Here is a 17,299-nt window from a genome sequence, read left to right on the forward strand (position 1 = left end):
AACAAATCTGTCAAGTGAGATGGACCAGGTAAGATTCGCTAAGTGTAATATATACAGCAAAAAATTAGGTGTCAGATCTCCAAATAGAACGGGACACTTGAGGAAGAATATTAAATATTGCAAGCAAAATTCTGGGGTTTCTAATGAAACCATGTAATTTTCAGAGCATAATCATAGGTTGTACTCTTTTTTTCTTCTAGTAGAAAGGTTTTTAACAAGGGAACCAATCAATAAAGCTCCTATGTTTTTATTTTCTATACTTTTATTGTTTTTTTGGAATTTTTTAGCTATTATTTTGATTTTTTCCTATTTTCGGAGTGCTGGCGGGCCGAGCGTGCCTCCACCGTGCCGACCGGGCCCGTTGTGCCTCCACCGCGCTGGTCGGGCCCGTCGTGCCAAATGGGTCCGTCGTGCCTCCACCGTGCCGACCGGGCCCATCGTGTCGTGGGCCAGCCCGACATGGCACGGTGATAGTTGGGCCGTGCCGTGCCGGCCCGCGTGCCCACGGCACGGCCCGTTACAGTAAATGGGCCAATCGGGCTGTGTCGAGCTGGGCTCGTGTCGTGCCGGCCCATTTGGTCGTATTTAACGATACATTGCGTTACTATACATACATAGCACAATATATGAACTCCGATCTAGACCGAAACGTACAAATTTTATAGATTAATAAAATCATAGTCTAAACCCTAACTACCTTAGAACTAACAATGTAAACGAAAAACAACAAAAATACTTGGAGGGATTAGAGGAACTACCTTCCTAGGACACTTCCCCCTCAAATCCCCTACGAATCAGGCACGAAATTGGTGGAGATTGGAGGGAGGGGGCATCGGCGGCGCGTTTGGCGTCTGTGCTTGTCGCGCTCGGGTGAGGAGGAGGAAGGGCTGGTGGGGAGAGAAGGGCCAGGGCGCCCCCTGTATGCAGCTGTGTCACGCCAAAACGGGTGGCATGATCGGAGTCGCGCCAACCCGCTTGGCGCGATACAGGTCTGCCACGTTGGCACGCCGCGTGGCACGGCGCCGGGCGACCGCCAACGTGGCAACTCGGTTACGCCAAGAAACTTGGCGTGACTAAATCGGGAGTCACGCCAAAGCTTTTAGCGTGACAAAAGAGGTTACTTATTGAAATTTTAGATCTACACGTGCTTTTATTAAAATGTTAGTTTTAAATAGGCTAAAAAAATTCTCTAACTGACGAAAACAGCTAACCAACTAACTAAACTATGGCTTAGCAACTGATCGATCATGACAAAGCGAACGTCGGTCGTGGAGTTCCTCAAAGCGCACCAACTGTACCTGGCAGCTTGCTGCTTCGAAATGACGGCGTACATCCAACATGACCATCTGCAAGGCGATTGCTGGGAGGAAAAAGGTGCACGTTGTGAATTATGGCAAGCAATATGGGTTCCAGTGGCCAAGTTTGCTGGCCTTTTTTGCTACTTGGGAGGGTGGACCACCGGAAGTGAGGATCACCGGCGTTGACCTCCCCCAACCTCGGTTCCGCCCAGCTGCTCGAATTGAGAAGACAGGGAGCCGGCTCAGCAATTTCGCCCGCCAATGTGGCGTGCCATTCAAGTTCCATAGCATCGTGGCAAAGTGGGATACCACTCGTGTAGATGATCTGAACATTGACCGTGATGAGGTACTCATCATCTGTAGTATCATCCAGTTTGGAAACTTGATGGATGAGGGCATCGACATATATAGCCCAAGGCCCAGGGATGTGGTCCTCAATAACATCTGGAAGATGCGGCCAGATGTGTTTATCCTTTGTGTTGTGAATGGCTCATGTAGCGTGCCATTCTTTGTAACACGGTTCCAGGAGGCACTGTTCTATGACTCTGCAATGTTTGACATGCTGGATGCTACGGCCCCACGGGACTCTGACCAGCGCTTGTTGGTTGAGCGTGATCTCATTGGCCACTCTGCTCTGAATGTCATTGCCTGTGTCACATCCCAAAATCTGAATTTAGGTTAAGCGAGCATAATCACCTTAGTATTATGCTTTGCGCAAATTTCCACTACTATAGAATCCATTTAGTGGGACGCTCTTTACAGACGGTACAAAGGGTACCACAGACGGCTCCAAACTAAAACCATCTGAGAAAATAGCAATAAGCAGTTCCAACAAACCAGGACGCTACAGTACGGACGGTTTCAAACTACAACCATCTTTACTAATAGTATAGATGTTTCTAATTTAGAATGATCTGTACTGTTCCTTTTATACATATAGTTCTAGTATAGAACCGTCTTTATTGTAAACAGTAACAGTGTGAGGAACCGTCCAAACAGTATTTTAATTAATCATTAAGTCGATTATTTTCATAATGAAACAATTTACCGCTCGACTTCTACCGAATTACCTATGCATTGCTATGCATTTCGATTTAACTTGCAATCTAGACATCAACAACATACTCAAGGCGACAAGAAAATGATGAACAACAATTCAAGGTAGAAGTAATGCATTCAACATAGGATCTACCCATTTGTACCTGATCTCGACTCGGCACATTCTAACATACATAAGCATAGATCATCAATTTTAAACTTCATTCAATTGAACAAATGTGCAATATGCTTAGTTGCTTGCATTGCTGCTCAGGTGACCGCCTAATGCTACTCAAGTAAAACTCGCAGAAGTGCGGGAGTTTGCCGTCATCTTCAACCTCGATCGCGCCATGCTCCGGTTCTTCGGTCACTAAACAAGAACACATGCAATGATGAGTATGATGATGTGCAACAACGCATGCAACAAAACGCATATGATGAATGCTATAAAATTATGTCTTATAATGCATGAAAACATTTTTCCTAGATAGAACAAGTCATAAGAAGACTAGCAAAATTGGTTTCACTTATTTTGAACTTGTGAAGAATTAACGATGGATTAATGAAGCCTTAACCTAATTAATTAATCTCAGAAATTTAATTAACTATTTAATGTCTAGGGACATTTTTAATAGGTATATTAGGTTATTATGAAACCAATAAAATTAGTTTCATAATTTTTGGAGCTACAGATAATTTATTATAAATTTTACAAGTTTTAGCCAACAGTAAACTGTGCTGAAAACGGTTATGTCTAAGTGACCGCAGTTAGACCACCAATAGGGCCGGTCAGACTGCCATGAGTTATGGTTAGACCGTAGAAAATTGCGGTCAGACCGCCGGCAAGCAGAGAGGTTTGGATTCTGGCAGCCAGACTAGCCCGAGGGGCGGTCGGACTCCTGGAACGGCGGTCAAACCTTTGGGAGCAGCTGGGGGCACTTGGTGAGCTCACCGGCGACGATTTCGGTGATTCTGGTGGCTTTTGGAATGGGGATTTGGACCTAGAGCACCCTCTTGACCTCTCTACCACATAGGACCACACGCATAGGCCGAAATCTACCAAAACTCGGCTATAGATACCAAAACATCAAGAACTCATGAACTTCAACCCTAGCCCCAAATTCTTGGATTTTGACCAACCAATTTGTGCATCCATGCCATGGGAGCCTAGGAGACTCACCCAAGACACTTTGCCGAGGTTGGGGACCACCGGGAGAAGGAGGAAACGGCAGGAAATCGAAGAATCCTGGTGTTCCTTGTGCTTCAACCAAGAACACCAAAAGACATCAAATTCGGCTCGAATCCTCTAGAAAAACGAAAATGAATTGGATGGATGCGTAGCTTAGGAGCTAGTGATCGCGTGAATACCACATACTCACCTCGAATCTTGCTCTAGAGGTGGGATTTGAGGGAGAAAGAGAGAGTTTGAGAGAGAGAGACAGAGCTGCTCCCCTTGCTTGCTCAGGTGGGGGAGCATGGGAGTGAGGTGTGGGGAGAGAGGGAGCAGGTGGGTGGGGCTGCTGCCCAGGAGGGAGAGAGAGAGGTGGTTGGCCCACCGAGTCGGGCCCACATGCTAGAGAAAGGAGTCCACTTTAACTGCGAATTCTATTCTTTTCTCTCCCAAATTTTTTTCTCATATCCAATTGACTCAGAACGAAGTACTCTAGTGTGTCAAAATATTTTACCTCAAATTTAATTATGATGCTAATGACGTATAATTAAGCTTAATCACATGATTATGGAACTTGGGACGTGACAAATAGTACAGACAGTGATTGCTCGGCCAACAATCCACTGCAAAGCTCTCTCGTCCCTCCAAAAAAGAGAGAAAGATGAAATCACATGGTGGGCCCAATGATCCACTGCAAAGCTGCCTCAGCCAATTGCCTTCCGCCATCACTCATCACGTGGATCGGCACCTCCATCGTCCTGAGGTGCCCAAATCCTCATAGCCACCCCCTTCCTTCTTCCCCTCTCCCAAAACTTTCCTCAATCAAATCCACACACTCTCTCTCTCTCCAACCAAGAACCAACCCTAGCCTTGCCGCCATCAACCAGGTCCGGTGGTACATGACCTACCCCTCGCCCTCCTCCTCCCTCGCCCCGGGCTTCTGCTTCCACCCCACAGATGAGGAGCTCGTCTCCTACTATCTCAAGCGCAAGGTCCTAGGCCGCCCGCTCAAGGTCAACGCCGTCGCCGAGGTTGACCTCTATAAGCTCGAGCTATGGGACCTCCCAGCCGGCTCCCGCCTCCGCTCCTATGACTCCCGGTGGTACTTCTTCAGCCGCCTCGACTGCAAGCACACCAACGTGCCACCGCTGGAGGCTACTAGAAGACCAACGGCAAGGATAGGGAGGTGCACCATGGCCCCAGGCTCGTTGGGATGAAGAAGATGGTTCCTATTTGGTCGCGAGCACCTCTGGGTCAAGCACTGTGGCATCTCCCACACCGGCTCCTTCAAGGACTAGATCTGTGTTGTAGTTCATAGATCTACCCTGTCTTGTTTCGGATCTGCGTTTGCTTCAAGCAATGCATTAGCTGAAGCTCTGTCATATTGTGTTACCATTCTCGATTATGTGTTGGTTCTCCTGCGTGATGGTGGTGTTACCCTTCGCTTTGGTACTTGTGAGGTTCGTGATGAACTGTCATGGCATATCTCATCATGCTCGTGTGATGATTGCTCTGGGATGATGTTTGCTTGATTGGTGCAGCTGATGAGCGACCAGAGCCGAGCTGATGAGCAGCCACGACGGGTGTAATTTTATTTTTTTGTATTTTTTGTGTTAGTAAAGATGGTTCTAAACTACGAGCCATCTGTACTATTCTTAGTACACAAACGGCTCAAAGTTTTGAGCTGTCTGTGATATTCTATAGTACAAACAGCTCTAGTTACAAGTCGTCTGTACAAATCTTCTGTGCAGACGGTTCAAAACTCGTCTGTACAAATCTGATTTGTACATACTCTTTTCCACAGATAGTTCAAAAAAGCGTCCCACGCGGGGGTTGAGAACCATCTGTATAAATGAATTCACTAGTAGTGTTCGTTGCATGTATAGTTCTACTTGTGAGTGAAAATGGTCTAAGGCTAGTTAGAAGTACCCCCTAGGCTTTGGAAAAGAAGAAGAAAAGGAGAAAGGGAGAAAGAGAAAAAGAGACAATGTTTTCAGCACAAAACCACCGTCGCAGTCTGAGCGGGACCACCCGCGGTTTGACCGCCAAGGCGCAGAAGGTTTTGAGCACAAAATTGCCCCTAGCGATCTGACCGAGACCACTCACGGTCTGACCGCCAGGGCGCAGTGGGTTTTGGCTTAAAGCCCATCGACCAACGTTCACTTCTCTCTCTTCCATTTTCACTCTCACTCACTCACTTCGCCAAAAGAGAGAGAGGGGGAGAGATCACCCAACGTCCCAAATGGCCGGAGATCGACGGAGAGGACTCCCCCGAACTTCCTGAGGACTTCCCTGAGTCCCTCCCCCCCCCCCCCCCCCCGTTTCCATCGCTGGAGGCACTTTTCTCCGAGTTTTCTCCATGTCAATCCTAGCGACCACCTCGAGGCCCGATCCGCAAATAGAAGCTTCCCCGAGGCGAACCAATCCAATACAAAGCTCCCCTACATCAATGTGAGCATTCCCTTACCATTTTTCCACCGTTCCCAATCTCTAATTGGTCTCTATCTTGATTTGGCCAAGTTCAACCCTAGCTTTGGATCCCACCCATGAAGTTTCTCGAGTTTGGTCTGGTGCGTGTCATCCAAACTACCCTAGAAACACTCCACTAGTGTCATAGAGCATTTTGGTACCCTTTGTGTTCGAAGACATCGCCGGAGCCTTCACTAGCGACCTCGTCGAGGTGGCGTCTGCAGGGTCCAGCGATCTGACCGCCAATAGTCCCGGTCTGACCACCAGTGAGACTAAGTCAGTTTGCACAGACTCCATAGTCAGGAGTCAGACCGCCATCAAGGCTGGTCTGACCACCAGTCCCAGTCTGACCGCCAGCCGTCCAGTACCCAGTGGACTTAGGATGTCTTAGATGAGGTTCAAACCTTCCATAGCTTGTGTTGTTGGCTTTCGTTTACAAATGTTTTTTAGATATGATGCTTTCCATGTCGTTCATGATCATGCATCATAAGCATCTTCCTTTTACATCATTTGCTGGTTTATTTGGTGCATTCTTGATTGTTTAGAGAGTGACGCGCTGACGGTTCACGTGGTCGAAGCCGACACCGAACCAGAATTCGTGAGCAAAGAACCAGAGCAACAAGACAAGCATCTAAGCATATTCTACCTTATACTTTGGATCATGTGAAGTCTAAATTGATAAATTATCGCTTTTGTATGTTATGCATGTTAGCGAGTCTGTGTTGGGTATGTGGGTAGAACCTATGTTGATGCATTATTTATACCTTGAATTGTTGATGATCCCTATCCTTGAAGCCTTGTCATAACACTGTGGTTATCTAACTTAAAAGTTATTCGAGTTGCTTAGCAATGCATAGGTTCTCGGTAGAAGTCGAGCGGTGATTCAACCATCATTCGCGACCCTAGGGCATATTGATGTTCACAAAGATAATGATGATGTTGGAAGGTATGAGATCGTGAGGATGGGGCGAGATTTGAGTGGGTGATAGGTAGGGCTCAAGAATGGAGTCTCAGATGCTATAGGCCTGCCTAAGTCGATTAAGCATCGACCATTGTTGCAGTTGACTTTAGCACTTTCTGTACTACCACATATTCGGATAATGGACGAATGAGTCGATTATCATACGCCGTGCTAACGCTTGCCTTGCAGCCCTATGATGCGTAAGAGAAAAAGAATGGGAAAAGCAAAGTGGCGGGGAGCCGAAGGTGTCCGGGACACACTAGCAGTAACCCTGGTGCCATAGGAGCATATGCAAGTGGGTAGTTCTAGGTACGAAAAAGGTTGTCTCGAGGGCCAAGAGGATGGACCCAAGTCGTGTGGGGAAAGATGTACCTACTGCAGGGTGTAAGAACAATTTGAATTGCCGTGCCCTCGGTCATGAGCATGCTTCTGTCCATTTGCATCAATCGTAGAGTCACGATGAGGAGTGATGTTACGATGAGTTGGGAAGTGGTTATGGTGGTTAATGTCGAGTTGATATGTTTCAAGCTACACGTATGTTATGTTACTGATATCAGGATAGAAAGGTATAAGTGGTTAGGTGTAGCTGCGCACATACTTAAGTCGTTAGTTTTTCTTTTGCATACAAATTCACTTAACCTTATGGCCGATTTTCTTGCTAATTCATCAAGATACGTTATTCTTGGAGTCGGGTTACTATATGTACCCATTATAGATTAAGTCTTGCGAGTACCTTCGTACTCACATTGCTTTGATGAGTTTTGTAAGTGAGGAAGTGATAGTTTTCAGTTACTTCGCGCCCGCCGATGTTGGCGACGGGCGAGAGTAGCTCCATCTACTTGAATGACGTCGTTTGGGGGTGGTGCCTCAGGGCAAACGGTTCCACATATTTTTGTTGTTCATAGACTAGTTATTCAATTGCATAGTGTCTCTAAGCGGCTAGGAGGTTAAGTTGTGATTTTATCCTCCTGATATACGTTTCTATAAATGGATGAAAATCTATAATAACTTAAAGACTTGTAATATAATTTGATTATTCGCTCTTTATTATACCTTAATGTGATGAATCATGTTGTAAAGGCTCGTGCTCCGATCTTAGGCATAAAACACTTGCAGGTACTACCAGAATTGGATTCTGATTAATCATTATGGTCGTGATTGTGTAAATGATCATCCTAATAATTAACTAGAATACAATTTGAATGGTTTCTCACAGTCTATGAGGACTTGGACAGGGTGGAGCGCCCTGAGACATATAAGCAATGGCAGGTGCGGAACCACCAGGCATGACTTAGGCAGCTACCGTTGTATCCAGATATTGTTAAGATCTTGTGTGACAAGGTCAAGAACCAGTACCATAAGGACTTTATCATTGATGTGGATCATCAGTGGTTCCTGGAAGGGTTGAAGGGGCGCATACTCTATGCCATGTCAACATGGTTTGCAGATGAAGCTATCTCAGAATTGTAGTTGCTTTTCTGCATCCATTCGGGCTATAGATATTGATGATGGTAGATATATTTATGTTTCTGTGTTACCAATGTGCAACACACACTGTCAAGTAGCTGTGGTTCAGCAGACTTCATTTCAAGATGGTTTGGACTAGAGGTGAAATTAGTAAGCTAGGGGGAAGTAGAGACTTAACAATTTCTTGTAAAATTAGATGCTTGATTAGGTGGTCTTGTTGCTGCTTAGAGATACATAGGATCTTTAGATATAGTTCTAAGTAATGTTGGTGTAGAGCTTGTGTTACTGTACAACAAACTGAAGATCCCTAGATTTTTTTTTTTTTGCGCTAGTATATGGCTGTGTGTTATTCTGTAGCTGACAAGCAATTTATGAACTACTTGTTTGACTTTTCATGCGCGTTGGGGTATCGTCTTGTGAAGTTCACTTTCTGTTGTGACATCAGATTTTGGGCACTTTCCTTGCGTCTAGAAAGAGTAAAGTGAAGCGTGATTAAGCATATAGTCGCACAGGTTACAGAGTATTTGTTTTCTGCGTTATCTTCCTTTCTGGTTATTGTTTGAAATGCAAAAATTGAAGACATCATACTCCCTCTGATGAGAAATATAGTTACTTAGGACATCAACACGGTCTACAAGGTGATACTTTACACTTTGACTAGCAATTTTTATGAAAATATGATAGTTCAAATACAAATAATTATATGTTACAAAAATATTTTATGATGAATCTAGTAACACCATTCTTATGTTACCGGTATATGTAATTCTTTATATATTAATGGTTAAAAACAAACAAGTTTGATGGGTAGAAGTTCTAAAACAACTTACATTTCCGATTGGAGGTAATTTTTTACTCTAGTTTCTTCTAGGTTTCAAATTTACCGTGACGAGTACTACTTTTTGTTTTTTGGAGGAGTTCCTCCAGTTTCTTGCAGGTTTCAAATTTACCGTGACGAGTACTACTTTTTCTTACAAAAGAATTTGATTATCCGACTCTTCCAGGCAATTTCTCCTGAACATTTTTCTTTCAGATAGGTACAGCTAAAAGAGGTGGCCAGATTCAAGATTAAGTGGTGTTCCAGTAAAAAAAAGATTAAGTTGTGTTTCTAGTATTCAGGGTTCAAAATTTCGCTGGCCGTATTTTTTCACCCTAAGGCGAAAACACCGAAATTTGTGAAATCCAGACGAAATTTCGAAAATTTCGGACAAAGTGACAAACAAAATTTAAAAAATTTGGCCGAAATTACCAAAATTTCGGGTGAAATTTCGGACGAAATTCCAGCCAAAATTTTGGCAGACCGCAATCATTGATCCTAGTTTGACAGAAAAATATAAATAATTACAATATACGCACAATGAGAACCAGAACCAGAACCAAGTTCACAGGGACAAAAAAGAAATGACAAGCGGCCGTCGACATGCACAAACAACAGCGCCGTTGCTACAAACAGCTATGCCGTGTCTGTAAGAACGATAGTGCCCACGTTTAGCCCTTCCAGTGTTTTCTTCTCCTAGCGAAACCCAACAACAAAGACAAGCTTCTTGTATCATCATTTTCTTCTTTCATCAGGCAAGAACAGGAGCTGCCAACTGTAAGCCTAAATTCTTCATTTACGATCATCTGTGTTCTCAAATCAATTCAAACCACAACTTTCACATGCTCATGAATCTTTTTCACCATCTCGTTTGAACCATGCCCACTGAAATCGCTAGAGCCGTAGCGACAGCCGGCCGTGCTGCCGGTCATGGCAACCTGCCAGTTACTTTGTAATGCAAGTGCAGGCAATAAGTTAAGCACCTATATCTAGGAGGATTTGACGACATGCTGCAGCTACCGCGTCGTGTCACGCCTTCCGTGCCAGCATGTGATGGCGAAACCTTCTGAGCAGCTCTCGGCTGGTGGGTCCAGCTGAAAGGTGGCCGGTGACGAGCGTAGAGGTGCGGCGGCGCTCGGCCTTTATGGAGAGCCGGCTAGGATGATGCTCTCGAAGGCATGCACGAGCGGAAGGGAAGCTCACCGTGTTATAGAATGGCTGGGAGGTGGGCTGCAGCAAAGTGTCAATGGCGAGGTGGTAGCGGAGGCGGAAGAAGGGCTGCCGGACTTGAAAAATAAGGGCGCAGAAGCTTGAATCGGCTCAGAGATGGGTGGATTCACGTGGGGAAAACGCCGGAATCTAGTCGGTGAAGCCTCGAGTGACCTCCTTCCGTGCTCCTGCATGCTCGGTGGGGTGGATCCAGGCTTTGCGCTCGGGATTGCTCAGTGGCTCGGGTGGGAGAGGCAGGAGGATAAGTTCACAGGAAAAATAAAATAATTCAAAAATGCCTAGACATCGGGGGGAGTTAGGGTTATGGTTAGAATGGGCTTGGGCTGCTGATTTATTTGGGCCTGGGTCTATTTGAATTGGGCCGAATTTTTTTAACCGAAATGAGTCAATTTCGGTCTGGGCAGAAATTAGCGAATTTTCGCCGAATTTTTTCCCCTTGCTGGTATTTGAGAAGAGTTGATGGCTGGCATCTGCTTGATGACACATTAATGGAGTATGAAGTTTATAGCTGTGATGGTTTCTGAACATAGATGGAGACCATATGGCCTCTGTAAGTTTGCATTGATCCTTGATCATATGAGTTCATCACATTGATACTGAGTTACTACCGATGAATATGATAAGTAAGAACCAAGAAAGGTTCACAGCTGCACGTCTGTAAGTTTGGTGTCTGTTAGTTAACCGTAGGCCAATCGCTGAACCTGTCAGGATTCTCATATGAACTTTGAGCTCAGGCATCAGAATAACAGTGAATAGGCTTGTGTTCACAGGCCAGATGCTTCTTGCTTGCGTTAGTCATTTCTTTCCCTGTTGTTTTTCCTTTAGGCAATTTCTCTCTCAATGATCAGTCGCACAGTCTCATACTTTATACATCTATGTCGTGTCTATTTGTTCATTCTTCAGATTTGGAGTACCAATGTGTGGAGCACGGGAGAAACACTTAACTGAACGTGGATGGTTTGATTATTACAGCCAAACATACATATATTTGAAGCAGGTACAGTTTTGGTCTCTCTTTGGCTCTGTCCATCCGTTATATAGCCTTTCAGATGCATCTGAAGTGTATGGTATGTAAATTTGCACATTAAACCATACCATTATTTAGTAATCATAAACCAGGTGCAGTGCAGTAATCAGTACATGTCTGCTGTTTCATCTGTTGCCAAAAGATGGTTGTTTCACTTTGTGGGCAGGAAACATACATATGCCTCTTAGTTTGTGGGCAGAAAACATACATATGTTGTGTCTATTTATTTGCTTTGCAGGTTGAGAGTACCGGTTTCTGGTTCTTCAGTCCCTTTGTGGAGCATGGGAGAAACTCCTCATGTACTGATAAATGGAAGAGGCCAAGAAGTTCTTGCCCACCAACAACAGCCTCCTCATCGACCTCGAGGCCACCTCCTGGGAGCACCTGCCTGGAGACGGCAAGCTGTCGTGTGTCTTTGCCGCCGGCCAACTGAAGAAGGGGGTGGTGGATGGAATGCCAATGTTCCCAGAAAGAGGTAATAGCAGGGGACGCAAGAACAAGCATAATTGGGATGACTTGGAGGCAGAGACAGGCAGGAACAGCAAGGTGATGGTGCCCGAGCCGGAGGAAACTGGGGAGATGGTCGACAAAATGATTATCAATGTATACGACATGTGTCTCGAGAAAATGAAGGGCCTGCGCATCACTATGGGCCGCGAGGCTGAGAAGAACAACAGGAAGGGCAATGGGAAATTGGCGCAGGGAAGTCAGAGCTCAAATGAGGCTGTGGACTTGCGCACATTACTTATCCACTGCGCACAGGCCGTGTCCATGGACGACCGTCGGAGTGCGACCGAACTGCTTATGCAAATCAAGCAGCACTCCTCGCCAGGGGGAGACGCCAATCAAAGGTTGGCACATTATTTCGCCGAGGGACCGGAGGCGCGACTGGCAGGCACGGGGAGCCAGGTGTGCAAGTCGCTCATGACAAAGCGAACGTCAGTCGTGGAGCTCCTCAAAGCGCACCAACTGTACCTGGCAGCTTGATGCTTCAGAATGATGGCGTACAGGTTCTCCAACATGACCATCTGCAAGGTGATTGCTGGGAGGAAAAAGGTGCACATTGTGGATTATGGCGAGGAATATGGGTTCCAGTGGCCAAGTTTGCTGGCCTTTTTTGCTACTTGGGAGCGTGGGCCACCGGAGGTGAGGATCACCAGCATTGTCCTTTCCCAGCCTGGGCTCCGCCCAGCTGATCCAATTGAGGAGACAGGGCGCCGGCTCAGCAATTGCGCCCGCCAATTTGGCGTGTCATTCAAGTTCCGCAGCATCGTGGCGAAGTGGGATATGGTTCGTGCAGATGATCTGAACATTGACCCTGATGAGGTACTCATCGTCAATAGTATCATCCAGTTTGGAAACTTGATGGATGAGGGTGTCGATATATGTAGCCCAAGCCCTAGGGATGTGGTCCTCAGTAACATACAGAAGATGCGGCCAGATTTGTTTATCCTATGTGTTTTGAATGGCTCATGTAGCGCGCCATTCTTTGTAACACGGTTCCGGGAGGTACTGTTCTATTACTCTGCAATGTTTGACATGCTGGATGCTACGGCCCCACGGGACTGTGACCAGCGCTTTCTCGTTGAGCGTGACCTCATTCGCCGGTGTGCTCTGAATGTCATCGCCTGCGAGGGCTCGGACAGGGTGGAGCGCCCTGAGACATATAAGCAATGGCAGGTGCGGAACCACCGGGCGCGACTTAGGCAGCTGCCATTGTATCCAGATATTGTTGAGATCTTGAGGGAGAAGGTCAAGAACCAGTACCACAAGGACTTTGTCATTGACGTGGATCACCAGTGGTTCCTGCAAGGGTGGAAGGGGCGCATACTCTATGCCATGTCAACATGGGTAGCAGATGAAGCTATCTCAGAATTGTAGCTGCATTTCTGCATCCATTCGGCATATAGATATTGACGATGGTAGATATATTTATGTTTCTGTGTTACCAATGAGCAACATACACTGTCAAGTAGCTGTGGTTCAGCAGACTTCATTTCAAGATGGTTTGGACAAGAGGTGAAATTAATAAGCTAGGAATAAGTACATACATAACAATGTCTTGTAAAATTAGATGGTTAATTAGCTGGCCTTGTTGCTGCTTAGAGGTACATGGGATCTTTAGATATAGTTCTAGGTAATGTTGGTGCAGAGCTTGTGTTAATGTACAACAAACTGAAGATGCCTAGGTTTTTTGTGCTAGTATATGGCTGTGTGTTATTCTGTAGCTGACGAGCAATTTATGGACTACTTGTTTAGCTTTTCATGCGTTGCGGTATCTGTCTTGTGAAGTTCACTTTCTGTTGTGACATCAGATTTTGGACACTTCCCTTGCGTCTAGAAAGAGTAAACGGCTGCGTGATTAAGCATTAAAGTTGCCCCGCTTACTCAGACTATTTGATTTCTGCATTATCTTTTTTTTGTTATTGAAAAGGCAAAATTGAAGATGTTAAAGCATCCCCCAGCTTCTTGCAGGTTACAAATTTACCGGGAAAGAACTACTTTTTTTCTACAACAAGAATTTGATTTTCTGACCTTCCTAGGCGATTTCTACTGAACATTTTTCTTTATTTGTCATTCAGATAGGTACAGCTAAAAGACGTGGCCAGATTCAAGATTAAGTGGTGTTTCTGGTATTTGGGAAGGGTTGATGGCTGGCGTTTGCTCGATGATACATAATGTGAAGTTTCAGCTGTGATGGTTTCTGAACAAAGATGGACACCTTATGTCCTCTGTAAGTTTGCATTGATCCTTGACCATATGAGTTCATCACATTGATACTGGGTTACTACCGATGGATATGACAAGTAGGAATTAAGAAATGTTCACAGCTGCACATGTGTAAGTTAGGTGTCTGTTAGTTAACCTTGGCCAATTCCTGATTCTGTTGAATTGTCTATTGGGTATATTTCCTGTCTGCTATCTTGGTATTCTCATAGCTGATCAGAATCTGGGATTGAATGCTTTTGATCCTATAAGTGCTAAGTTGTCTAAAAGACTTGCCTCCTGGAAGCGAAAGACCATGTCATCTGGGGGCAAACCGACTCTAACCAATTCTTGCTTAAGCAGCATTCCTATGTATAACATGGAAACTGGACTCTATTAGAGCTAAGTTCTTTTGGTAGGGGGTAGAGGACAAGTTCAAGTACCATATGATGAAGTGGGAAGCTGTTTGTAAACCTAAGGAGTTTGGTAGTCTGCGGATTACAAATACTAGGATTCTGAATGAGTGCCTTTTGGTGAAATGGATCTGAAAAATCATTAGGAGTAGTTCTGAGATATGGTGTCAAATTCTGCGAGCCAAATATATGCCTGATGACCTTTTCTTTAACTCCAAGAAAAGAGGATCCTCCCAGTTTTGGCAGGGGCTGCACAGAGTTAAGCATATCTTTAAATGGGGTGTTCATTACAAAATCTATAGTGGGAACAAGGTCACCTTCTGGAAAGATACTTGGCTTGGGGAGTCCCGAATTCATGTTCAGTTCTCTGACCTTTTCAGGCTTTGTGAGGACCCTGACATTTTGATTGCAGATTGTGTTAGCTCTGACAATTGAAATCTTAGGTTTAGAAGGTCTCTAAACCTGAGTGAGCAGAAAAACTTAGAAATCCTCTATCAAAATTTGAATAAGGTGGTTCTGAATGGTGAGAAAGATAAGGTGTTATGGGCTTTGGATAATTTCAGGAAGTTTTCCACTAGATCCCTTTACAGGTACTTAACCTTTTGTAGTGTTATCAGCAAGGGTGCTGATATGGTCTGGTCCAGTAAGCTGCCTGTAAAAATCAAAAAATTTCTTTGGCAAATTCTACACAACAGGCTGGAAGTGTTTGCTTTTGTTTGTGTGGGAAATTAGAATCTATTGGTCATATTCTTTTCTCCTGCCATTTAGCCCGTTTTGTTTGGTGCTGTCTCAAAGAATGCTTTGATTTGAACTCTCAGCCCAATTCTTTGGAAGGGTTTCTGTCTTCGTTGCTTGGTTTGTTTCGTAATGGATCGACAAAATTAGGTGTTTTCCTTTTTGCAGGTTTAGCCTAGGCGATTTGGAGGGCTCGTAATAGGATGGCGATTGAAAAGAAATTTCCTTCGTTGCCCATTGATGTGCTTTTTTCTGAGATTTTCTATTTGCAGAAATGGAAGATCCTGCTCACTTTGGAGGATAGAAAATCCCTAGAGGCTTCCCTTTCTCACATCATTCAGTGGATTTCGGTGTTCAAACTTTGAGCTTAGGCATCAGAGTAGCAGTGAATAGGCTTGTGTTCACAGGCCAGATGCTTCTTGCTTGAGTTAGTCATTTCTTTCCCTGTTGTTTTTCCTTTAGGCAATTTGTCTTTTATATATATATATATATATATATATATATATATATATATATGTGATCAGTCGCACAGTCTTATACTTTGTACTTCTATGTCGTGTCTATTTGTACATCCTTCAAATTTGGAGTACCAATGTGTGGAGCACGGGAGAGACTAAACGTGGATGATATGATTATTACAGGCTAACATACATATATTTGAAGCAGGGACAGTTATGGTTTGTTCGTTGGCTCTGTCCATCCGTTTATATGTTATTATAGCCTTTCAGATCCATCTGCAACTAAGTCAGAAGTGTATGGTATGTAAATTTGCACATTGAACCATACAATTATTTAGTAATCGTAAACCAGGTGCAGTGCAGTAATCTCAGTACATGTCTGCTATTTCATCTGTTGCCAAAAGATGGTTGTTTCACTTTGTGGGCAGAAAACATACATATGTCTCTTACTCTGTTTTAAGTACAGTGTGTTTGATATAGATTCTTATTAAGCAGTTGAATCGGTTACCTGGATGGTGCATACGCCGTCAGCATCATGATTCGGGTGGTTTTTTCCCTTTTTTTAGCTTATCACTTCGTCTTCTGTTTGGAGAGGTTGGAACATGATTGATCTCAGTCCAGGAGATAATAATGAGTAGAATGACTACGAGGGAGCTCTTTTTGACTCTTGTTGCTGCTTGCCTTTCGTCTTCCTCGTTTCCTTTTCTCTTGTCGTGTCTCCTGCACTACATCGTACCACCATCAGCAGCCGCCGCCGCCGCCGCCGCTCCTACCTGGAAACTTCGCTTCCATTTCCCTGAGAAATCTTGCAGCCTATTAAAGCTGGATGCTTTGGGCTTAACGGTGGTGGCCCGATCACCATACAGTCGATAGCTAAGAGAAGCACTGAGTGAGCATCTTTTCTTGTTTCTTGTTTCTGCTAATGGAGTACAACGCCAACTGTTTCAGAGTTTCCAGTTAGCAGCCATGGCTGCCAGAGGAGTTCCTCTTCATCGACCCCGAGCCACCCTCACCCTCCGTCTTCCTCGACCTTCCACTGACGCCTTGTGTTGATGGAGGAATGGTACCACGTAGGCCCCATTCGTTGACTTCGGTCACAATGATCAAATCCTAAAAATCAAAATAGAAAGGCTAACATTAAGGTAGGAATAATTCTCTTTATGCTCTGCAGGAGTTAAGCTCGAGAAGACGTAACAAAACCCAAGGAACAAAGCTCGAAAGTGAAGCCCAAAGAGCCGAAGTAGTACGGCAGAGCCCGAAGGACGAAGAGTGCAGCGAAGCCCTAAGGCTGAAGGGGTGCGATGAAGCCCGAAGGACGAAGGGTCCACTGAAGCCCCAAAGCTGAAGAAAGGCAGTGCAAGGACATTCATGGACATAGCGAAGGTTGACCTGAAAAGGGGACCCATAAGTTGGTTGGAACCTCACGATGGAATGGCTAAAGGGAAATCGCTAGTAACCCGGACGAAGGGTCCAATATGGGAACCTCACAACACGTGTTGTGATTTGGTT

At 44.9% G+C, this 17,299-nt stretch overlaps 1 protein-coding gene and 1 pseudogene across 1 annotated transcript; both read left to right on the forward strand.

Moving 5' to 3' along the window:
- Nucleotides 1-1,338: 1,338 nt before the first annotated feature.
- LOC133929579 (scarecrow-like protein 9) lies at nucleotides 1,339-8,407 on the forward strand. The gene is given in 2 exon segments (XM_062376386.1): nucleotides 1,339-1,950; nucleotides 8,162-8,407. Coding segments are annotated over 2 exon segments (858 nt in total).
- Nucleotides 8,408-11,787: 3,380 nt separating this feature from the next.
- On the forward strand, nucleotides 11,788-13,375 carry LOC133929750 (scarecrow-like protein 9; annotated as a pseudogene).
- The last annotated feature ends 3,924 nt before the right edge of the window (nucleotides 13,376-17,299 follow it).

This window comes from Phragmites australis, chromosome 9 (assembly GCF_958298935.1).
Source record: "Phragmites australis chromosome 9, lpPhrAust1.1, whole genome shotgun sequence".
In the NCBI taxonomy this organism is placed as follows: domain Eukaryota; kingdom Viridiplantae; phylum Streptophyta; class Magnoliopsida; order Poales; family Poaceae; genus Phragmites; species Phragmites australis.